Source organism: Bombina bombina, chromosome 7 (assembly GCF_027579735.1).
Source record: "Bombina bombina isolate aBomBom1 chromosome 7, aBomBom1.pri, whole genome shotgun sequence".
Lineage (NCBI taxonomy): Eukaryota > Metazoa > Chordata > Amphibia > Anura > Bombinatoridae > Bombina > Bombina bombina.
In genome coordinates this window covers 425309430-425334990 of record NC_069505.1, presented here as the reverse complement: position 1 = coordinate 425334990, position 25561 = coordinate 425309430, and the positions used below count along the sequence as shown (strand labels likewise).

Below are 25561 nucleotides of genomic sequence, written 5' to 3'. Positions count from 1 at the left end.
AAAAAGGAACGCTTTTATTTAAAAAACGGCACCTTAATACTCCCAATGGCTGGGGCACTAACCACCACCTAGACCCAGACAGATAACCGTAAAAACGCTCTCCTCAGGAGTGATGTCTGCCTGGTCATATGGTATGTAAGACGGGACTTCCCCTGCTATGAAAAAGGGTGCCAAGTAGGGTTGCCACCTCTGTCATGTTTTCCTGGACACATATGAGTTACACATGTTCCAGGGCATGCAGGGAGGAACATGAGTAGTGCTGCCCTGGGTAACTTTTTGTGTGATGTCCATGGGTGCAATTCATGTTCCTCCCTGCACACCCTGCAGCATGTGTAACTCATAAGTGTCCAGGAAAACATGGTTGAGGTGGCATCCCTAGTGCCAAGCTATTATGAGTTGCGCAACACTTCAAAAACAAAAGTGAAACCTGTTTGTTCCAAGCCAAAAACACACGTAAAAAAAAAACCCCCTCACATTAAGCAGATATAAATCCCCAAACTGTTCAAATAATCTCCCTGAAAGAGAAATTAATCCTTGATCCTATCGAGGCATAAAGGAGCCCCACTGTGACCCTGTATAGCGTTTTAAAATGTATATATAAAAAAACGGTCTTACCCTCCAGGATCCATGCTGTAGAACAGGCACAGCCTCTCAAGTGTGACAGTCCTGCAGCGACGCTCTGACATGGACTTGAGTGTATAGCAGCAAGCAGTGAAACTAGTCAACACTGATTGCTCAGGAACAGTTAGCGACAGTCTGGATGGGTTCGCAGAAAAACTTTCCCTGCATCTCCAAACTCTAACTTTCATCCATACTCTCAGTGAGAGGTTGACATGATCACAGAGGTTGACATGAAACTCCAGTCCTTTCTTGAAGGGAACATACCGATACAGGACTATCCAAATCTTCTGACACTTCTCTGCCACCTCCAATAGTGACGAAAAGGGAAATTTATTCTTACCTGATAAATTTGTTTATTTTACGATACAATGAGTCCACGGATTTCATCCTTACTTGTGGGATATCGCCTCAGCAGGAGGAGGCAAATAGCTCCACAGCAGAGCTGCATAAATAGTTCCTCCCTTCCCTCCCAACCCAGTCATTCGACCAAAGTTAGGAAGAGAAAGGAAAAGCCAAGGAGCAGAGGTGACTGCAGTTTAACAAAAATAAAGACCTGTCTCATAAAAAACAGGGAGGGCCGTGGACTCATCGTATCGTAAAAGAAACAAATTTATCAGGTAAGAATAAATTTCCCTTTTCTTTTACAAGATACGATGAGTCCACGGATTTCATCCTTACTTGTGGGATACAATACCAAAGCTATAGTACACGGATGAAACGGGAGGGACAAGCCAGGGAACCAGTGGCGTCACTAGGGGGGGGGCGGGCCGCACCCGGGTGACACCCACCAGGGGGTGACACCCACCAGGGGGTGACACCAAAAAAAAAAAAAAAAAATTTTTTTTTTTTTTTTTAAATTTTATTGAAATTCAAAGAAATATAATGTTGAGATGCATAGATTTTTTTTTATTAGAGGGGCTGGCATTTGTGAACATTGGTGGGACTGGGGAAGATGTAGACACACAATTTTTTTGCCCCTTGAGCCAGTGCTGCAATTTCAACAAATAGTTTTCCCGGCTGCTTTTGCTTGTTTGTACTTTGCTTCTCCCCTGCCCAATTTCGCTATGAATGTTGTGGGCATGCCGTGGGGCTTGCAAAGTTGCGCTGCTAGCCTAAACCTGCCTGCCTATCTGTGCTCACTGCTCAGTGACATGTGGAGCAGTGGAGTCACTCACTGCTGTGCTGTCTCTCTAAACGGGAACTGGCAAATCATGAGGGGATGCCTGGCACCTGACCGCATGACTGTTTAACACTGTCTTTAAAGTGAAGAAGCCACGTATGATGCCCACCAGACCATTACGGTTACGGTACACTAAGTGCACACTGAACAGGTAGGAGGGCGGGCGGGGGTCTGGGGGTGGGCAGAGTGCAGAGGTGATTGGCCATAAGAAGCGGTAGTCACGCGGCCCGGGGCTGTGCACTGACAGACTTGGAACAGAGCCAGAGAGCAGAATTTTCATAGTTCTGTTTATCTTTCATTTGATGCTCTGCTGAGCCAGGGAGCAGCTCTAGGCATGCGCTTTATAATTAATGCAGTGCAGTTTACATATTTTGTATGTGTGTGTCTGAGTTTTTGTGTGTGTGTGTGTGTGTGTGTGTGTCAGTGTTTTTGTGTGTGTGTTTTTGTGTGTGTGTCTGAGTGTGTTTCCGAGTGTTTGTGTGTGCATCTGAGTATGTTTTAAGTGTGTCTGAGTGTTTGTATGTGTGTTTGCCTGTGTTTTTGTGTGTGTCTGCTTTCTGGGGGGGGTGACACCATAACTTACCGCACCGGGTGACACCAACCCTAGTGACGCCACTGCAGGGAACCTAAACGGAAGGCACCACTGCTTGAAGAACCTTTCTTCCAAATGCAGCTTCAGCCGAGGCAAAAGTATCAAATTTGGAAAATTTGGAAAAAGTGTGAAGAGACGACCAAGTCGCAGCTTTGCAAATCTATTCAACAGAAGAATCATGTTTAAATGCCCATGAGGAAGCCACAGCCCTAGTGGAATGAGCCGTAATTCGTTCAGGAGGCTGCTGTCCAGCAGTCTCATATACAAAATGAATGCTACTCTTCAGCCAAAAAGAAAGAGAGGTAGCCGTAGCTTTCTGACCCCTACGCTTCCCAGAAAAAACAACTAACAGGGGAGAAGATTGACGAAACTCCTTAGTTGCCTGTAAGTAAAACTTCAAGGCATGGACCACGTCCAAATCATGTAACAGTCGCTCCTTCTTAAAAGAAGGGTTAGGACACAAGGAAGGAACAACAATTTCCTGATTAATATTTTTATTTGAAACAACCTTAGGAAGAAAACCAGGTTTGGTACGCAACAGTACCTTATCTGCATGGAAAATAAGATAAGGAGAATCACATTGTAATGCCGAAAGCTCAGAAACTCTGTGAGCAGAAGAAATGGCAACCAAAAATAAAACTTTCCAAGATAATAACTTAACATCCATGGAATGCATAGGTTCAAACGGAACCCCTTGAAGAACATTAAGAACTAAATTCAAACTCCAAGTAGGAGCAATTGGTCTAAACACAGGCCTGATTCCAGTCAGAGCCTGACAAAAAGATTGAACATCTAGAACATCGGCCAGAAGCTTGTGTAGCAAAATAGACAAAGCAGAAATCTGTCTCTTTAAGGAACTTGCTGACAACCCTTTCTCCAATCCTTCTTGGAGAAAAGATAAAATCCTGGGAATCCTAACCTTACTCCATGAGTAACCCATGGATTCGCACCAATAAAGATATTTACGCCATATCTTATGGTAAATTGTTCTATTAACAGGTTTACATGCCTGAATCAAGGTATCAATGACCGAATCGGAAAACCCTCGCTTAGATAAAATCAAGCGTTCAATCTCCAAGCAGTCAGCTGCAGAGAAATTAGATTCGGATGATGGAAGGGTCCCTGAATGAGAAGGTGCTGCCTCAATGGAAGCTTCCACGGTGGCAGAGATGACATATCCACCAGATCGGCATACCAAGTCCTGCGAGGCCACGCAGGAGCAATGAGAATCACCAAAGCCCTCTCCTGTTTGACTCGAGCAATCACCCGGGGAAGGAGAGCAAATGGAGGGAACACATAAGCTAGGTTGAACGACCAAGGCACTGCCAAGGCATCTATCAGTTCGGCCTGAGGATCCCTAGACCTGGATCCGTATCTCGGGAGCTTGGCATTCTGACGAGACGCCATAAGATCTAGTTCCGGTCTGCCCCATCTGAGAATCAGGTTGGCAAATACCTCCGGATGGAGTTCCCATTCCCCAGGATGAAATGTCTGTCTGCTCAAAAAATCTGCCTCCCAATTGTCCACTCCTGGGATGTGGATTTCCGACAGATAACAAGAGTGAGTCTCCGCCCACTGAATTATCCTGGCTACTTCTGTCATCGCTAAGGAACTCCTTGTTCCTCCCTGATGATTGATGTAAGCTACAGTCGTGATATTGTCCGACTGGAATCTGATGAATTTGGTCAAAGCCAACTGAGGCCAAGCCTCAAGCGCATTGAATATTGCCCTCAACTCCAGAATGTTGATGGGAAGTAGAGACTCCGACCGAGTCCATACACCTTGAGCCTTCAAGGAATTCCAGACTGCTCCCCATCCTATCAGACAGGCATCCGTTGTCACTATCTCCCATGAGGGTCTGCGGAAGCATGTCCCCTGGGACAGATGATCCAGCGATAACCACCACAGAAGAGAGTCCCTTGTCTCCTGATCTAGATCTATTTGAGGAGACAAATTGGCATAATCTCCATTCCACTGTCTGAGCATGCTCAGTTGTAGAGGTCTGAGATGAAAACGAGCAAACGGAATGATGTCCATTGCTGTCACCATCAATCCAATTACCTCCATGCACTGAGCCAGCCACTGATGGCCGAGGATTGGACTGAAGGGATCGGCATGTATTCAGAATCTTTAACTTTCTGACTTCCGTCAAAAAGATCTTCATGGATAGAGAGTCGATTAGAGTTCCCAGGAAAGGAACTCTTGTCTGTGGAATTAGTGAACTCTTTTCTAGGTTCACCTTCCACCCGTGAGTCCTTAGAAAGGACAGAACAATGTCTTTATGGGACTTTGCTAGCTGATAAGACGCCTGGATCAGAATATCGTCCAGATAAGGCTCCACTGCAATGCCCCGCGGCCTGAGAACCACCAGCAGAGACCCCAGAACCTTTGTGAAAATTCTGGGTGCCGTGGCCAGACCGAAAGGAAGGGCCATGAACTGAAAATGTTTGTCCAGAAAGGCAATCCTCAGGAACTTGTGATGATCTCTAGGAACATGAAGATATGCATCCTTTAGATCCATGGTAGTCATATATTGACCCTCCTGGATCAATGGAAGAATGGTCCGAATAGTTTCCATCTTGAAGGATGGAACTCTGAGAAACTTGTTTAGACTTTTGAGATCTAAAATAGGTTGGAAAGTTCCCTCTTTTTTGGGAACTACAAAGAGATTTGAGTAAAACCCCTGCCCCTGTTCCTGAATTGGAACGGGGCATATTACTCCCATGGAGGAGAGATCTCTTACACCGCGTAAGAACGCTTCTCTTTTTATCTGGTCGACAGATAATTGTGAAAGAAGAAACCTTCCTCTGGGGAAGGAATTTTTTAACTCCAACTGATACCCTTGAGACACGATTTCTAGTGTCCAGGGATCCTGAACGTCCCTTATCCAAGCCTGGACAAAGTGAGAAAGTCTTCCCCCTACTAGATCCGGTCCCGGATCGGGGGCTGCCCCTTCATGCTGTCTTGGTAGCAGCAGCTGGCTTCTTGGGTTGTTTACCCTTGTTCCAAGCCTGGTTGGGTCTCCAGGTGGACTTGGCTTGTGAATAATTCCCTTCCTGTTTAGTGGAAGAGGAAGAGGGGACTCCTTTGAAATTTCGAAAGGAACGAAAATGACTCAGTCTACCCTTTTGCTTGGATGTTTTATCTTGAGGGAGGTGGTGACCCTTACCTCCCGTAATGTCAGAAATTATCTCCTTCAAGTCAGGCCCGAACAGGGTCTTTCCCTTGTAAGGAATAGCCAAAAGCTTAAATTTAGAGGACACATCCGCAGACCAAGACTTTTGCCATAAGGCTCTACATGCTAAGATGGAGAATTTCCGAACTCTTAGCCGCCACTTTGGTGATCTGAAAGGCTGCATCTGTAATAAAGGAGCTAGCCAATTTAAGAGCCTTAATTCTATCCTGTATTTCTTCCAAAGAAGTCTCAGTCCTAAGAGACTCTTCTAGGGCGTCAAACCAAAAGGCAGCCGCAGTCGTGACCGTCACAATGCAGGCCGCCGGTTGCAATAGAAACCCTTGATGAACAGAGTTTTTTGAGGAGACTCTCCAATTTCTTATCCATAGGGTCTTTGAAAGCACAACTGTCCTCGATAGGAATAGTCGTATGCTTAGCCAGAGTAGAAATAGCTCCCTCCACCTTAGGGACCATCTGCCAAGAATCCCGAACGGTGTCAGCTATAGGGTACATTTTCTTAAAAATAGGAGAAGGGGAGAACGGGATACCCGGTCTTTCCCATTCCCTAGCAATAATCTCTGAAGTTCTCTTAGGAACAGGGAAAACGTCAGAATAAGAAGGGACCTCGAAATATCTGTCCATCTTACTCAATTTCTCTGGAGGGACCACAATAGAATCACAGTCGTCCAGAGTCATCAAAACCTCTCGTAGTAACAGGCGGAGGGGTGCTTAAGCTTAAATCTAATAGACATCACATTCGAATCTGTTCGGGGCAAAGCACTTCCTGAGTCAGAAAGATCCCCCTCAGACAGAGCCTCCATAACCCCCAATTCAGAGCCCTGACAGGGTAGATCGGAAATTGCCATTAAAGCATCAGACGTCGCATGGACCACATGGGCCTCTTTCTTACTGCGTTTGCCTTGATAAAAAAGGCAAATTAGATAAAACCTCTGAAAGAGTAGATGACATAACTGTAGCCATATCCTGCAGAGTGAATGAAGCAGACACCGTTGAAGAACACGGCGTCGCTTGAGCGGGCGTTAAAGGCTTTGACGCTTGGGGAGAAAGGTGCGGAATACCCTTGAAGCGTGCGAATACTACGCCCCGCCCTTCGTGGGCGGTACACAACACCCGGGAAAAAACAAGTTGAAACACCGCCATACACCGGAGTCCGATAGAGAGTATTTTATCTCCCTCCGACTCAGGCATTACTCCCAGCGTCAGCCCCATATTCCATATGTCACAAAAAACATAATTAGGGAATCGCCCGTTGCATCAGAGCAACTGAACACAGAAGACAGATCCCAGCGCTTCTAGGCTTAGAATGTTCAATGCCAGAATGAGTTGGGGAAAAGTTCAATATGTCGGTATCCCATTTTTTTATAAAAATGATAACCCACACCTGTTAAAAAGGGAAGCCCTTACCCGAGCCCATAACCCCTAACAGAAAAGGCAGAGTACAGTCAGTTCTGAGATATGCTGCAGAGCCCCAGAAATAAAAGACTGCACTTACCTCCATGCTGAGGAACAGCATGATAATCTCAGTGTCAAGAGGTCCACTCTTCCTCCTGAGGTCCTGTGAAGGCAGAAGGGTCTTAGTTAATATTCTCTAAGACCATACACAGAAGAGCAGCACAATTATGGGAGGCGCAGTGAGGCTAAAACCCCACCAGTTCCCATAGCCTTAAAGGCTATAACTCCAGAAGCTGCCCTATAGTAAAATAGTACACTTTGGCACCATTTAAAAATAAACTCTTGATTGAAGAATCTAAACTAACACCTCACTTTACCTCTTCCTATCACTAACACAGGCAAAGAGAATGACTGGGTTGGGAGGGAAGGAAGGAAGGAGCTATTTATGCAGCTCTGCTGTGGAGCTCTTTGCCTCCTCCTGCTGACCAGGAGGCGATATCCCACAAGTAAGGATGAAATCCGTGGACTCATAGTAGGAAGGAAAATAATGACAGAGATAGGGGAAGTGGGAGGGATATTTAAGCATTTGGCTGGGGTGTCTTTGCCTCCTCCTGGTGGCCAGGTGTTGTATTTCCCAAAAGTAAGGAATGAAGTTGTGGACTCTACCTGCCTTATGGAAGGAAATTATTTTTTCCCAATGTTTGTTGCATAGATCAAATCAATTTATGTTTAATTTTGCAATTAATTTGTGGTTTAAATAGCTTAACTAACATTTATAAATATTAAAAATGTTACGATATTGCAAATCTGTATACTGCACCTATCCGGCTACTTTATAATGCAACCTGGCTACTTCATATGTCACACAGCTGGTGACATTTTCTGTTGAGAGCACTGCATGAGTAAATATTTTATTATAAGCAGAAAAAGCATCTTTATAAACCAAAGCTTATTCCACTAGTTTTCTATAACTCTGTAGACAGAACCATCCTCCCTCCCCAGAAAGCGAGTGTGACTCACATGTGCAGAGCGCTCTGTGCCTTGGCTGCCTCCTGCTTGGTGTTGTATCGGATGAGAGCGGTACCCTGGGTGAGGTTAAGGTGGAATGTCAGCAGGGGGCCATGCTGCATGCAGATCGTCCGCAGCGTGGAACCGTCAATCTGCAGAAGACAGAAAATCTTGTTAATCTGCGCAGGAAGCTCCATGTTGTGATTACAGCCCAAGTAGTGCGTGACTATTGCAGAGGAACCGCTGCTCTGCATAGTTCCTTGTAGAGGATGAGCATCTCAGTAATAGGCCCCCATGTATCTGCCGGACATGTTTGTTTGCAAAGTGTAAAGCAGAGGAATGTGAAACAGGATATTGATGCCCACAATAAGTAGATTAAGAGTTTAGGCTTACATACCTGTGGAGTGAGATTTAGCAGGATCAGCCAATAGCTGGGACGCACAGATGCACCATCACTCCAAGAGGATGCTGCAAACACAGAACTTTCATTTACAACAGGAAAAAACGCACTGTATGTATGTAATTTATATAAACAGAAACCCTGAAAAACTTTTCACATTGTTTGGTTGACCTATTCATAATAGCAGACGTGCACACATCCTGTCTCACACACGGTGCCAGTAGCAGGCATATACACACACACAAACAGTGCCAGTAGCCAGCATACACACACAGTGCCAGTAGAAGGCATACACACACCCAGTGCCAGTAGCAGGCATAAACACATAGTGGCAGTAGCAGGCATACACACACACAGTGCCGGAAGCAGGCATACACACACACAGTGCCGGTAGCAGGCATACACACACACACAGTGCCGGTAGCAGGCATACACACACACACAGTGCCGGTAGCAGGCATACACACACACACAGTGCCGGTAGCAGGCATACACACACACACACACACAGTGCCGGTAGCAGGCATACACACACACACACACAGTGCCGGTAGCAGGCATACACACACACACACACAGTGCCGGTAGCAGGCATACACACACACACACACAGTGCCGGTAGCAGGCATACACACACACACAGTGCCGGTAGCAGGCATACACACACAGAGTGCCGGTAGCAGGCATACACACACACACAGAGTGCCGGTAGCAGGCATACACACACACACAGAGTGCCGGTAGCAGGCATACACACACACACACAGTGCCGGTAGCAGGCATACACACACACACACACACAGTGCCGGTAGCAGGCATACACACACACACACACAGTGCCGGTAGCAGGCATACACACACACACACAGTGCCGGTAGCAGGCATACACACACACACAGTGCCGGTAGCAGGCATACACACACACACACAGTGCCGGTAGCAGGCATACACACACACACACAGTGCCGGTAGCAGGCATACACACACACAGTGCCAGTAGCAGGCATACACACATAGTGGCAGTAGCAGGCATACACACGCACAATGGCAGTAGCAGGCATACACACACACACAGTGCCAGTAGCAGGCATACACACACAGTGCCGGTAGCAGGCATACACACACAGTGCCGGTAGCAGGCATACACACACACACAGTGCCGGTAGCAGGCATACACACACACACAGTGCCGGTAGCAGGCATACACACACACACAGTGCCGGTAGCAGGCATACACACACACAGTGCCGGTAGCAGGCATACACACACACAGTGCCGGTAGCAGGCATACACACACACACAGTGCCGGTAGCAGGCATACACACACACACAGTGCCGGTAGCAGGCATACACACACACAGTGCCGGTAGCAGGCATACACACACACAGTGTCGGTAGCAGGCATACACACACACAGTGTCGGTAGCAGGCATACACACACACACACACAGTGCCGGTAGCAGGCATACACACACACACACACAGTGCCGGTAGCAGGCATACACAAACACACACACAGTGCCGGTAGCAGGCATACACACACACAGTGCCGGTAGCAGGCATACACACACACACACAGTGCCAGTAGCAGGCATAAACACATAGTGGCAGTAGCAGGCATACACACGCACAATGGCAGTAGCAGGCATACACACACACACAGTGCCGGTAGCAGGCATACACACACACACACAGTGCCGGTAGCAGGCATACACACACACACAGTGCCGGTAGCAGGCATACACACACACACAGTGCCGGTAGCAGGCATACACACACACACACAGTGCCGGTAGCAGGCATACACACACACACACAGTGCCGGTAGCAGGCATACACACACACACAGTGCCGGTAGCAGGCATACACACACACACAGTGCCGGTAGCAGGCATACACACACACACAGTGCCGGTAGCAGGCATACACACACACACACAGTGCCGGTAGCAGGCATACACACACACACAGTGCCGGTAGCAGGCATACACACACACACAGTGCCGGTAGCAGGCATACACACACACAGTGCCGGTAGCAGGCATACACACACACAGTGCCGGTAGCAGGCATACACACACACACAGTGCCGGTAGCAGTCATACACACATACAGTGCCGGTAGCAGGCATACACACACAGTGCCGGTAGCAGGCATATACACACAGTGCCGGTAGCAGGCATACACACACACACAGTGCCGGTAGCAGGCATACACACACACACAGTGCCGGTAGCAGGCATACACACACACACACAGTGCCAGTAGCAGGCATACACACACACAGTGCCAGTAGCAGGCATACACACACAGTGCCAGTAGCAGGCATACACACACAGTGCCAGTAGCAGGCATACACACACAGTGCCAGTAGCAGGCATACACACACAGTGCCAGTAGCAGGCATACACACACAGTGCCAGTAGCAGGCATACACACACAGTGCCAGTAGCAGGCATACACACACAGTGCCAGTAGCAGGCATACACACACACAGTGCCAGTAGCAGGCATACACACACACAGTGCCAGTAGCAGGCATACACACACACAGTGCCAGTAGCAGGCATACACACACACAGTGCCAGTAGCAGGCATACACACACACAGTGCCAGTAGCAGGCATACACACAGTTCCAGTAGCAGGCATACACACAGTTCCAGTAGCAGGCATACACACAGTTCCAGTAGCAGGCATACACACAGTTCCAGTAGCAGGCATACACACAGTTCCAGTAGCAGGCATACACACAGTTCCAGTAGCAGGCATACACACAGTTCCAGTAGCAGGCATACACACAGTGCCAGTAGCAGGCATACAACACACACACACAATGCCAGTAGCAGGCATACACACACACAGTAGCAGGCATACACAGAGACACACAGTAGCAGGCATACACAGAGACACACAGTAGCAGGCATACACACACACAGTAGCAGGCATACACACACACACAGTAGCAGGCATACACACACACACAGTAGCAGGCATACACACACACACAGTAGCAGGCATACACACACACACACAGTAGCAGGCATACACACACACACAGTAGCAGGCATACACACACACACAGTAGCAGGCATACACACACACACAGTAGCAGGCATACACACACAGTAGCAGGCATACACACACACAGTAGCAGGCATACACACACACACACAGTAGCAGGCATACACACACACACACAGTAGCAGGCATACACACACACAGTAGCAGGCATACACACACACAGTAGCAGGCATACACACACACAGTAGCAGGCATACACACACACAGTAGCAGGCATACACACACACACACAGTAGCAGGCATACACACACACACACACACAGTGCCAGTAGCAGGCACACACACACACACACACAGTGCCAGTAGCAGGCATGCACACACAGTGCCAGTTGCAGGCATGCACACACAGTGCCAATAGCAGGCATGCACACACACACAGTGCCAATAGCAGGCATGCACACACACAGTGCCAATAGCAGGCATGCACACACACAGTGCCAATAGCAGGCATACACACACACAGTGCCAATAGCAGGCACACACACACACAGTGCCAATAGCAGGCATACACACACACAGTGCCAATAGCAGGCATACACACACACACAGTGCCAATAGCAGGCATACACACACACAGTGCCAATAGCAGGCATACACACACACAGTGCCAATAGCAGGCATACACACACACAGTGCCAGTAGCAGGCATACACACACACAGTGCCAGTAGCAGGCATACACACACACACAGTGCCAGTAGCAGGCATACACACACACACAGTGCCAGTAGCAGGCATACACACACACAGTGCCAGTAGCAGGCATACACACACACACACAGTGCCAGTAGCAGGCATACACACACACACACAGTGCCAGTAGCAGGCATACACACACACACAGTGCCAGTAGCAGGCATACACACACAGTGCCAGTAGCAGGCACACACACACACACACAGTGCCAGTAGCAGGCATACACACACAGTGCCAGTAGCAGGCATGCACACACAGTGCCAGTAGCAGGCATGCACACACACAGTGCCAGTAGCAGGCATGCACACACACAGTGCCAGTAGCAGGCAGGCATGCACACACACAGTGCCAGTAGCAGGCATGCACACACACAGTGCCAATAGCAGGCATACACACAGACAGTGCCAATAGCAGGCATACACACAGACAGTGCCAATAGCAGGCATACACACACACAGTGCCAGTAGCAGGCATACACACACACACAGCGCCAGTAGCAGGCATACACACACACAGTGCCAGTAGCAGGCATACACACACACACACAGTGCCAGTAGCAGGCATACACACACACAGTGCCAGTAGCAGGCATACACACACACACACAGTGCCAGTAGCAGGCATACACACACACACACACAGTGCCAGTAGCAGGCATACACACACAGTGCCAGTAGCAGGCATACACACACACGCACAGTGCCAGTAGCAGGCATACACACACACGCACAGTGCCAGTAGCAGGCATACACACACACGCACAGTGCCAGTAGCAGGCATACACACACACACACAGTGCCAGTAGCAGGCATACACACACACAGTGCCAGTAGCAGGCATACACACACACAGTTCCAGTAGCAGGCATACACACACACAGTGCCAGTAGCAGGCATACACACACACACTGCCAGTAGCAGGCATACACACACACACTGCCAATAGCAGGCAAAAACACACGCACACACACAGTGCCAGTAACAGGTTTTCACAAAGAGCTGGGTTTATCCATTCACTCATATTTAGATTACCGGATGCAAGTCTGGACTCCTGCCCACTCCAGCCCCTGACGGAGCGGGAGGCTGTGCTGTTCCAGGGGGAGTTGTTGGCTTTGGGGTTGTTGGTGAGACCCGGTGGGGGGCGAGGAAGCCCAGGGCTGTTCCTGGACATTGGATTCTTCCACATCTTGTTTGAGTGATGTGACGGGTTGTGTCCTATTGGGTCTGGTGACCAGGTGGATTTATAGTCCCCGAACTTTGCTGAGAGTGCTGAGTGACAGAGAGACGATTCATATGTAATGTTTTTACATTTATATGTGGCATAGACCAGCTAAAAGCTGCAGAAGCCTTCTCTGTCCCCTTACACACATACAATTAAGTTGGGCTACAATATAAAACCATTTAAAAGGGACATTAGTGCAATTTGTGAGGATTAAACACAGGTGGACCCAGCCAGTGATTGGCAGCTACATGCATATGCCTCGCCTGATTGGCTCACTAGCCGTGTCCTGCAGCTCCTGAGAAGGACTATAACTCTGTTGCTGGAGTGACACAAGGAGCGTGGTGCAAGAATAACATTTTCTTGTCCCATTAAACAGAATTTAAAAGGACATAAAACACAAATTTGTCTCATGATTCAGATAGTACATACAATTTTGAACAACTTTCCAGCTTACTTCTATTATTAAAAGGACCACATAACGAACAAGTGCATAATAAAAAGAAAATGATTTATCACCTATTCTGAATTTCAAATAAGCAGTAGATTTTTTTTCTTCTGACAAATGTTTTTCTCCCATTTTCCAGCCCCCTGTATCATGTGACAGACATCAGCCAATCACAGACTAGTATACGTATATCCTGTAAGCTGGTGCACATGCTCAGTAAGATCTTTTTCCCCAGAAAGTGTGAATATAAAGAGACTGTGCAAAATTTGTTAAGCAAATTGGAAACTTTTTATTAAATATTGTATTCTCTATCTGAATCATGAAAGAAACATTCTAGGTTTTGTGTACCTTTAAATTCTTCATTTCAATTACTAATGGGATATTCACTCCTGGCCAGCAGGAGGCGGCAAAGAGCACCACAGCAAAGCTGTTAAGTGTCACTTCGCTTACCCATAACCCCCAGTCATTCAGCCGAAGGAAAATGGAAAAAGAAGATAACACAAAAGTGTAGAGGTGCCTGAGGTTCAGAAAAATGTTTTACTGTATAATTTAAAGGATGGGGTCGTGGACTCTCCATGTCCGGAAAGAAAGACATTTATCAGGTAAGCATAAATTTTATTTTATTTTAAGACATGGAGAGTCCACAACGTCATTCCAGTTACTAGTGGGAACCAATACCCAAGCTAGAGGACACGGAATGAACAGAGAGGACAAACAAGACAGGCAGACCTAAACAGAAAGCACCACCTCTTGAAGAACCTTTCTCCCAAAAGAGGCCTTAGCCGAGGCAAAAAGTATCAAATTTGTAAAAATTTGTAAAAAGTATGCAGAGAGGACCATGTTGTAGCCTTGCAAATCTGTTCATCAGAAGCTTAATTTTTGAAAGCCCAAGAAGAGGAGACAGCCCTAGTGGAATGAGCATTAATTCTCTTCAGCAGTCTCATAAACAAAACTAATTATACTTCTCAACCAGAGGGAAAGAGAAGTAGAAGTAGCCTTCTGACCCTTACACTTTTCTGAGAAACAAACAAACAGGGCAGAAGACTGGCGAAAATCCTTAGTAGCCAGTAGGTAGAATTTTAGAGCACGCACAACATCCAAGTTGTGCAACAGACGTTCCTTATGAGAAGAAGGATTAGGACAGAGAGAAGGAACAATAATTTGCTGAATAATATTTATATCCGAAACCATCTTTGGAAAAACCCCAAACGAAGAACTGCCTTATCCGCGTGAAAAATAAGGTAAGGTGAATCACACAGCAAAGCCGAGAGTTCAGAAACTGTCTGAGCAGAAGAAATAGCAGTAAGAAACAAAACCTTCCAAGATAACAGCTTAATATCTAGGCCTTCCTGGAGAAAAGACAAAATTCTAGGAATCCTGACCCTACTCCAAGAGTAGCTCTTCGATTCACACCAATAAAAGTATTTACGCCATACCTTATGGTAAATTTTACGAGTAACAGGCTTGCGAGCCTGGTATCAATAACCAATTCAGAAAACACACGATTAGCCAGAAGTTCAATCTCCAAGGAGTCAGCTTCAGAGAAACGAGATTTGGATGGAGGAAAGGACCCTGAGTTAGAAGGTCCTTCCTCAGAGGTAAACTCCAAGGAGGAAGAGATGACATCTTCACAAGGTCTGCATACCAGATCCTGCGAGGCCAAGCAGGAGCTATTAGAATTACAGACGCTCTCTCCTATTTGATACGAGCAATGACTCGTGGAAGGAGCGCAAACGGAGGAAACAGGTATGCTAGACTGAATTCCCAAGGGACTGCCAGAGCATCTATCAGAGCACCCTGTGGCTCTCTTGACCTTGAACCGTACCTTGGAATCTATGATAGTCCCTAAGAAACAGACCCTTGTAGCTGGAACAAGGGAACTTCTCCAGATTCAGTTTCCATCCGTGGGAACGTAGAAAAGACAAGATCTCTGTATGAGAGTTTGCTTGTTGAAAAGACGGCGCCTGAACCAATATGTCATGCAGAAAAGGCGCCACCGCAATTCCCCAAGACCTGACAACTGCCAAAAAGCGCCCCCAGAACCTTTGAGAAAATTCTGGGAGCTGTGGCAAGGCCAAACGGAAGAGCAATAAACTGAAAGTGCATGTCTAGAAAAGCAAATCTCAGGAACTGGTGATGATCCCTGTGGATAGGAACATGAAGATATGCGTCCTTCAGGTCTATGGTCGTCATGAACTGACCTTAATGGACCAAGGAAAGAATAGAACAAATGGTTTCCATTTTGAAGGATGGAACCCTGAGAAACTTGTTAAGACGCTTTAGGTCTAAAATGGGTCAAAAGATCCCTCTTTTTTGGGAACCACAAACAGGTTTGAATAAAATCTCAGACCTTGTTCTCTTACTGAAACTGGAACAATCACTCCCAGGGAGGAAAGGTCCTGAAGACACTGTAAGAATGCCTCTTTTTTTTTTACCTGATCCGCAGAAAACCTTGAGGGGAAGAATCTGCCCTTGGGACGAGAAGATTTGAATTCTATTTTGTAACCCTGAGATACTATGGCCACAGCCCAAGGATCTGGGACATCACGTATCCACGCTTGACAAAAAAAGCGAAAGTCTGCCAACCACCTGATCCGATCCTGGACCGGGGGCAAATCCTTCATGCTGAGGGTTTATTTGATTGCTTCCCCTTGTTCCAAGACCGATTGGTTCTCCAAGAAGACATGGACTGCTCCTGCTTAGAGGAGGGAAAGGCTTTGGACCTTTTACGTTATGAAAAGAACGATAATTACTTTGATGTTCTTTAGGTCTATTCTACTTGTCTTGCGGTAGAAAGAACCTCTTTATTTCTGCCAGACCAGGACCAAACAAGGTCTTACCTTTAGAAGGTAGCGACAGAAGCTTGGACTTGGAAGCAACATCAGCTGACCAAGATTTTAGCCACAGAGCCCTACGGGCTAGAACAGTGAAGCCAGACATCTTGGCTCCCAGTCTAATAACTTGCATGTTAGCATCAGAGATAAAGGAGTCTGCTAATTTGAGAGCCTTAATCCTATCTTGTATCTCCTCCAACAGGGTCTCTTCTAAAATCAATTCAGAAAAAGCATTGCACCAATAAGATGCTGCACTTGCTACTGTAGCAATACAAACTGCAGGTTGCCATTGAAGACCTTGATGAACATACAACTTCTTCAAATAAGTCTCCAGCTTTTTCTCCATGGGATCCTTAAAGGAACAGCTATCCTCAACAGGGATTGCAGTTCTCTTAGCCAGGGTAGAAACAGCCCCTTCTACCTTAGACACTGTGCGCCATGAATCTCTAATGGAGTCAGCAACAGGAAAGATCTTTTTAAAGACAGGGAGAAAGGTATCCTTGGCTTCTCCCATTCCTGTGTAATAATCTCCGTCACACGGTCTGGAACAGGAAAAATTTCCACAGAGGAAGGATCATAGTATTTGTTAAGCTTACTAGATTTCTTAGGGTTGACAGCGACATGAGAGTCGGAGTCGTTTAAAGTAGCCAGTACCCTCCTTTAAAGCTTAAATCTGAAGTTTACTTCTTCAGCATCAGACAAAGGAATTATACTGCCCTAATCTGAGATTTCACCCTCAGAGGCTACTGAGGTATCCTCCTCATCAGACTTATGAGGGAGGGAAACCTGCGTAGCAGTAGACAGGACAGCTTACACTCTGAAAATTCTTTAGATTTCCTCTTGCGCTTCCCCATCATGGGAAAAGCAGATAAAGCTGCTGATACCGCAAAGGATCTCTGTGCAGCAAAATCTGATGGCAAATAAACTCCTCCAGGAGGCTGAGAGGAACTGCAGGGCACTGTATGTGAAGCCGTGGAGACTTTAGACGTTAGAGGAGAAAGCTGTAGCATTGCCTGAACAGCATCATCCTGAGAGACATTAGGCTCAGAAACAAAAATTTTATCTTTACATTTCAAAGTATTTTCTAAACATGAAGAACAAAATTGCATAGGTAACACAATTTGGGCCTCAAGACACAAACATTTATCCATAGGAGCAGACTCCTGTCCAATATCCATAGGAAAAAGAATTCCCAATAAATAAATGACTGATATATGAAAATGACACTCACTTTAAGAGAGAAAAAAAACTTTTAATCTCCTCAGAGCAATATTTAAAACAAACAGAAAGGCGCCTCTACACCTCATGCAGACTGAGGTGCCCTACCTTAAAGGGACACTGAACCCAAATGTTTTCTTTCGTGATTCAGATAGAGCATGAAATTTTAAGCAACTTTCTAATTTACTCCTGTTATCAAATTTTCTTTATTCTCTTGGTATCTTTATTTGAAATGCAAGAATGTAAGTTTAGATGCCGGCCCATTTTTCGTGAACAACCTGGGCTGTCCTTGCGGATTGGTGGATAAATTCATCCACCAATAAAAACATAATTTATGCTTACCTGATAAATTCCTTTCTTCTGTTGTGTGATCAGTCCACGGGTCATCATTACTTCTGGGATATAACTCCTCCCCAACAGGAAATGCAAGAGGATTCACCCAGCAGAGCCGCACATAGCTCCTCCCCTCTACGTCAGTCCCAGTCATTCGACCAAGAAACAACGAGAAAGGAGTAACCAAGGGTGAAGTGGTGACTGGAGTATAATTTAAAAGATATTTACCTGCCTTAAAACAGGGCGGGCCGTGGACTGATCACACAACAGAAGAAAGGAATTTATCAGGTAAGCATAAATTATGTTTTCTTCTGTTATGTGTGATCAGTCCACGGGTCATCATTACTTCTGGGATACCAATACCAAAGCAAAAGTACACGGATGACGGGAGGGATAGGCAGGCTCATTATACAGAAGGAACCACTGCCTGAAGAACCTTTCTCCCAAAAATAGCCTCCGAAGAAGCAAAAGTGTCAAATTTGTAAAATTTGGAAAAAGTATGAAGCGAAGACCAAGTTGCAGCCTTGCAAATCTGTTCAACAGAGGCCTCATTCTTAAAGGCCCAAGTGGAAGCCACAGCTCTAGTGGAGTGAGCTGTAATTCTTTCAGGAGGCTGCTGTCCAGCAGTCTCATAGGCTAAACGTATTATGCTACGAAGCCAAAAAGAGAGAGAGGTAGCAGAAGCTTTTTGACCTCTCCTCTGTCCAGAGTAAACGAACAAACAAGGAAGAAGTTTGGCGAAAATCTTTAGTTGCCTGCAAGTAGAACTTGAGGGCACGAACTACATCCAGATTGTGTAAAAGACGTTCCTTCTTTGAAGAAGGATTTGGACACAAGGATGGGACAACAATCTCTTGATTGATGTTCCTGTTAGTGACTACCTTAGGTAAGAACCCAGGTTTAGTACGCAGAACTACCTTGTCTGAGTGAAAAATCAGATAAGGGGAATCACAATGTAAGGCTGATAACTCAGAGACTCTTCGAGCCGAGGAAATAGCCATTAAAAACAGAACTTTCCAAGATAACATTTTTATATCAATGGAATGAAGGGGTTCAAACGGAACACCCTGTAAAACGTTAAGAACTAAGTTTAAACTCCATGGTGGAGCAACAGCTTTAAACACAGGCTTGATCCTAGCTAAAGCCTGACAAAAGGACTGGACGTCTGGATTTTCTGACAGACGTCTGTGTAACAAGATGGACAGAGCTGAAATCTGTCCCTTTAATGAACTAGCTGATAAACCCTTTTCTAAACCTTCTTGTAGAAAAGACAATATCCTAGCGATCCTAACCTTACTCCAGGAGTAACCTTTGGATTCGCACCAGTATAGGTATTTCCGCCATATTTTATGGTAAATCCTTCTGGTAACAGGCTTCCTAGCCTGAATCAGGGTATCAATAACCGACTCAGAAAAACCACGTTTTGATAAAATCAAGCGTTCAATTTCCAAGCAGTCAGCTTCAGAGAAGTTAGATTTTGATGTTTGAATGGACCCTGTATCAGAAGGTCCTGTCTCAGAGGTAGAGACCAAGGCGGACAGGATGACATGTCCACTAGATCTGCATACCAAGTCCTGCGTGGCCAAGCAGGTGCTATTAGAATTACTGATGCTCTCTCCTGTTTGATTTTGGCAATCAATCGAGGAAGCAGCGGGAAGGGTGGAAACACATAAGCCATCCTGAAGTTCCAAGGTGCTGTCAAAGCATCTATCAGAACTGCTCCCGGATCCCTGGATCTGGACCCGTAGCGAGGAAGTTTGGCGTTCTGGCGAGACGCCATGAGATCTATCTCTGGTTTGCCCCAACGTCGAAGTATTTGGGCAAAGACCTCCGGATGAAGTTCCCACTCCCCCGGATGAAGAGTCTGGCGACTCAAGAAATCCGCCTCCCAGTTCTCCACTCCCGGGATGTGGATTGCTGACAGGTGGCAAGAGTGAGACTCTGCCCAGCGAATTATCTTTGATACTTCCATCATTGCTAGGGAGCTTCTTGTCCCTCCCTGATGGTTGATGTAAGCTACAGTCGTGATGTTGTCCGACTGAAACCTGATGAACCCCCGAGTTATTAACTGGGGCCAAGCCAGAAGGGCATTGAGAACTGCTCTCAATTCCAGAATGTTTATTGGAAGGAGACTCTCCTCCTGATTCCATAGTCCCTGAGCCTTCAGAGAATTCCAGACAGCGCCCCAACCTAGTAGGCTGGCGTCTGTTGTTACAATTGTCCAGTCTGGCCTGCTGAATGGCATTCCCCTGGACAGGTGTGGCCGATGAAGCCACCATAGAAGAGAATTTCTGGTCTCTTGATTCAGATTCAGAGTAGGGGACAAATCTGAGTAATCCCCATTCCACTGACTTAGCATGCATAGTTGCAGCGGTCTGAGGTGTAGGCGTGCAAAAGGTACTATGTCCATTGCCGCTACCATTAAGCCGATCACCTCCATGCATTGAGCTACTGACGGGTGTTGAATGGAATGAAGGACGCGGCATGCATTTTGAAGTTTTGTTAACCTGTCTTCTGTCAGGTAAATCTTCATTTCTACAGAATCTATAAGAGTCCCCAAGAATGGAACTCTTGTGAGAGGAAAGAGAGAACTCTTCTTTTCGTTCACTTTCCATCCATGCGACCTTAGAAATGCCAGAACTAACTCTGTATGAGACTTGGCAGTTTGAAAGCTTGAAGCTTGTATTAGAATGTCGTCTAGGTACGGAGCTACCGAAATCCCTCGCGGTCTTAGTACCGCTAGAAGGGCACCCAGAACCTTTGTGAAGATTCTTGGAGCCGTAGCCAATCCGAATGGAAGAGCTACAAACTGGTAGTGCCTGTCTAAGAAGGCAAACCTTAGATACCGGTGATGATCTTTGTGGATCGGTATGTGAAGGTAAGCATCCTTTAAATCCACTGTGGTCATGTACTGACCCTCTTGGATCATGGGTAAAATAGTCCGAATAGTTTCCATTTTGAACGATGGAACTCTTAGTAATTTGTTTAGAGTCTTTAAATCTAAGATTGGCCTGAAAGTTCCCTCTTTTTTGGGAACCACAAACAGGTTTGAGTAGAACCCTTGTCCTTGTTCCGACCACGGAACCGGATGGATCACTCCCATTGTTAACAGATCTTGTACGCAGCGTAGAAACGCTTCTTTCTTTATCTGGTTTGTTGACAACCTTGACAGATGAAATCTCCCTCTTGGGGGAGATAATTTGAAGTCTAGAAGGTATCCCTGAGATATGATCTCTAGTGCCCAGGGATCCTGAACATCTCTTGCCCAGGCCTGGGCGAAGAGAGAGAGTCTGCCCCCTACTAGATCCGGTCCCGGATCGGGGGCTCTCGGTTCATGCTGTCTTTGGGGCAGCAGCAGGTTTCCTGGCCTGCTTGCTTTTGTTCCAGGACTGGTTAGGCTTCCAGCCTTGCCTGTAACGAGCAACAGCTCCTTCCTGTTTTGGTGCAGTGGAGGTTGATGCTGCTCCTGTTTTGAAATTCCGAAAGGGACGAAAATTAGACTGTCTAGCCTTAGCTTTGGCCTTGTCTTGAGGTAGGGCGTGGCCCTTACCTCCCGTAATGTCAGCGATAATTTCTTTCAAACCGGGCCCGAATAAGGACTGCCCCTTGAAAGGTATATTAAGTAATTTGGACTTAGAAGTAACATCAGCTGACCAGGATTTTAGCCACAGTGCCCTGCGTGCCTGTATGGCGAATCCTGAGTTCTTAGCCGTAAGTTTGGTTAAATGTACTACGGCCTCCGAAATGAAAGAATTAGCTAGTTTAAGGACTCTAAGCCTGTCCGTAATGTCGTCTAGCGTAGAGGAACTAAGGTTCTCTTCAAGCGACTCAATCCAAAATGCTGCCGCAGCCGTAATCGGCGCGATACATGCAAGGGGTTGTAATATAAAACCTTGTTGAACAAACATTTTCTTAAGGTAACCCTCTAATTTTTTATCCATTGGATCTGAGAAAGCACAGCTATCCTCCACCGGGATAGTGGTACGCTTAGCTAAAGTAGAAACTGCTCCCTCCACCTTGGGGACCGTTTGCCATAAGTCCCGAGTGGTGGCGTCTATTGGAAACATCTTTCTAAATATTGGAGGGGGTGAGAACGGCACACCGGGTCTATCCCACTCCTTAGTAACAATTTCAGTTAGTCTCTTAGGTATAGGAAAAACGTCAGTACTCGCCGGTACCGCAAAGTATTTATCCAACCTACACAGTTTCTCTGGTATTGCAACAGTGTTACAATCGTTGAGAGCTGCTAAGACCTCCCCTAGTAGTACACGGAGGTTCTCCAATTTAAATTTAAAATTTGAAATATCTGAGTCCAATCTGTTTGGATCAGAACCGTCACCCACAGAATGAAGCTCTCCGTCCTCATGCTCTGCGAGCTGTGACGCAGTATCAGACATGGCCCTAGCATTGTCAGCGCACTCTGTTCTCACCCCAGAGTGATCACGCTTGCCTCTTAGTTCAGGTAATTTAGACAAAACTTCAGTCATAACAGTAGCCATATCTTGTAATGTTATCTGTAATGGCCGCCCAGATGTACTAGGCGCCAAAATATCACGCACCTCCCGGGCGGGAGATGCAGGTACTGTCGCGTGAGGCGAGTTAGTCGGCATAACTCTCCCCTCGCTGTTTGGTGAAATTTGTTCACATTGTACAGATTGACTTTTATTTAAAGTAGCATCAATACAGTTAGTACATAAATTTCTATTGGGCTCCACCTTGGCATTGGAACAAATGACACAGATATCTTCCTCTGAGTCAGACATGTTTAACACACTAGCAAAAAACTTACAACTTGGTTATAATCTTTTTTAGCAAAAAACGTACTGTGCCTCAAAGAGGTACTAACGATTAAATGACAGTTGAAATAATGAACTGAAAAACAGTTATTGCATCAAATTTTAAAACAACACAACTTTTAGCAAAGGTTTGTTCCCATTAGTAAAAAACAACACTAATTAAATTTGTACATAAGAAAACAAAACAACGTTTTTTTTTTTTTTTTTTTTTTTTTTTTTATACACAGTCACTATAAGAATTCTCACAGCTCTGCTGAGAGAATTTACCTCCCTTCAAAGAAGTTTGAAGACCCCTGAGATCTGTCAGAAATGAACCGGATCATGCAGGACATATAAAAGTAGCTGACTGGAATTTTTTGATGCGTAGCAAAGAGCGCCAAAAACGGCCCCTCCCTCTCCCACACAGCAGTGAAGAGAAACGAAACTGTCACAATTAAAGCAAAAAACTGCCAAGTGGAAAATAATGCCCAAACATTTATTCACACAGTACCTCAGCAATGTAAACGATTCTACATTCCAGCAAAAACGTTTAACATGAGAATAGTTATTAAAAGGATTAGTGACCTTAACACAGTAGTTCCGGTGAAATACCATCCCCAGAATACTGAAGTGTATACATACATGTCATTTTAACGGTATGGCAGGCTTTTCTCATCAATTCCATTCAGAAAATAAAAACTGCCACATACCTCAATGCAGATTCATCTGCCCGCTGTCCCCTGATCTGAAGCCTTTACCTCCCTCAGATGGTCGAGAACAGCAATATGATCTTAACGACTCCGGTTAAAATCATAGTAAAAAATCTCTGTCAGATTCTTCCTCAAACTCTGCCAGAGAAGTAATAACACGCTCCGGTGCTATTTTAAAATAACAAACTTTTGATTGAAGTCATAAAAACTAAGTATAATCACCATAGTCCTCTCACACATCCTATCTAGTCGTTGGGTGCAAGAGAATGACTGGGACTGACGTAGAGGGGAGGAGCTATGTGCGGCTCTGCTGGGTGAATCCTCTTGCATTTCCTGTTGGGGAGGAGTTATATCCCAGAAGTAATGATGACCCGTGGACTGATCACACATAACAGAAGAAAAAGTGCTGTCTAGAGTCTCAACCAAAAAAAGCTTAAATGCCTTCTTTTTCAAATAAGGATTGCAAGAGAACAAAGAAAAATTGATAATAGGAGTAAATTAGAAAGTTGCTTAAAATTGCATGCTCTATCCGAATCACGAAAGATTTTTTTTTTGGTTCAGTGCCCCTTTAGCCTCTCCTCAGAGCAATATGTCGGTTGAGGGAGGGGTCACATGAACGACAAAAAAACAACTGCGCAGCAATAACAAAAAACGCGCGTTTCTAGCTGCAACTGCCTAGTAAAAACTTGATACAACAAAGTAGAGCCCAGCAAACACATTTCCTAATAAATAAAAGTCCCAATAAACTGAAACTTAAATATAGAAAGCCTCAGAGAAAACATCCCATAACCGCATAAAAAGTTAACCCCTTAGTCTCCACACATAAAGTGCCTGCATCATGCCCAAATAAATCCTTCCTAAAGGATCAATTATGTCCCAATAATTACTGCAGGAAAATCTTCTCAAGTGCAAGTCTCCAATACCTAGAAGACAAAAGCACTTACCTGCAAATCCAGCTGTCCGGCAGGAAGACCGCTCACAAGGCGTGACAGGACACATACTCCTATCAGAGACCTGCAGAAAAAGAAAGAACAGAGTATCTAACTCTGGCTTTCTATACCAAGGGCAGCAGACATGTAAGAAAATCAAGCAAGGACTACCTCACTACTTTTTAACTGCTTAAAAGCCACCACTACTCTTACTCAAGAGACTGACAAGGACACAGCTAAACCCAAATCCTTGCTTGCAGGGAAAAGTACCCGAAAAAGGAATCCATTCTTTAGACACCGAACGTCACCTCCAACATTGACAGAGGCAAAGATAATGACTAGGGGTTATGGTAAGGGAAATGACACTTAACAGCTTTGCTGTGTTGCTCTTTGCCTCCTCCTGTTGGCCAGGAGTGAATAACCCACTAGTAATTGGAATGATGTTGTGGACTCTCCATGTCTTAGGAAAGAATTTAAAAATTGTCCTACTGTAAATGCTGCAAAATATATAAATTTAGTGTAATTCAGTCTACATACAGATGTGGCCAAAAGTAGTTGTTCCCTTCCACTTTTAAAGGAAAATACACTGTGTCCTCTGAACAGTATTTGGTGTCCATCATTCTTTATTCCAATTGGAATAGAACAGAAACTTCACTTCTGATTTAGGACCTCACATATTACTTTAAACAGTAAAACAAATGAGGATTTCACAGACAAAAATATTTGTACTCTTAACCTAATGTTTAGTAGCACGGCCATTGGAGACAATAAATGCATCAAGCGCTTTATGTAGCTCTGAATAAGATTTTGACACTTTTCGCCTGCGATTTTGTCCCACTCTTCTTGAGCAAACTGCTCCAGTTCTCTAAAGTTCTCAACTGTGGGTTTCAGCTATTTTCACAGATGTTCAATGAGATTCATCAGACGGTCA

General features: G+C 45.6%; 2 protein-coding genes across 6 annotated transcripts in view; both read right to left on the bottom strand.

Annotated features, from left to right (window-relative positions):
- Positions 1-25561, bottom strand: part of FAM83F (family with sequence similarity 83 member F) — an 818594-nt gene that overhangs the window by 328503 nt on the left and 464530 nt on the right. The gene's annotated exons all lie outside the window — the stretch shown is intronic.
- Positions 1-25561, bottom strand: part of TNRC6B (trinucleotide repeat containing adaptor 6B) — a 330819-nt gene that overhangs the window by 26079 nt on the left and 279179 nt on the right. For all 5 annotated transcript variants that reach the window (XM_053721289.1, XM_053721285.1, XM_053721286.1 and 2 more), the window contains 3 exons: positions 13197-13433; positions 8387-8457; positions 8002-8141 (listed from right to left, as the gene is read on the bottom strand). In XM_053721289.1, the coding sequence (XP_053577264.1) occupies positions 8002-8141; positions 8387-8457; positions 13197-13433 (448 nt within the window). The remainder of the gene's footprint in view (positions 1-8001; positions 8142-8386; positions 8458-13196; positions 13434-25561) is intronic.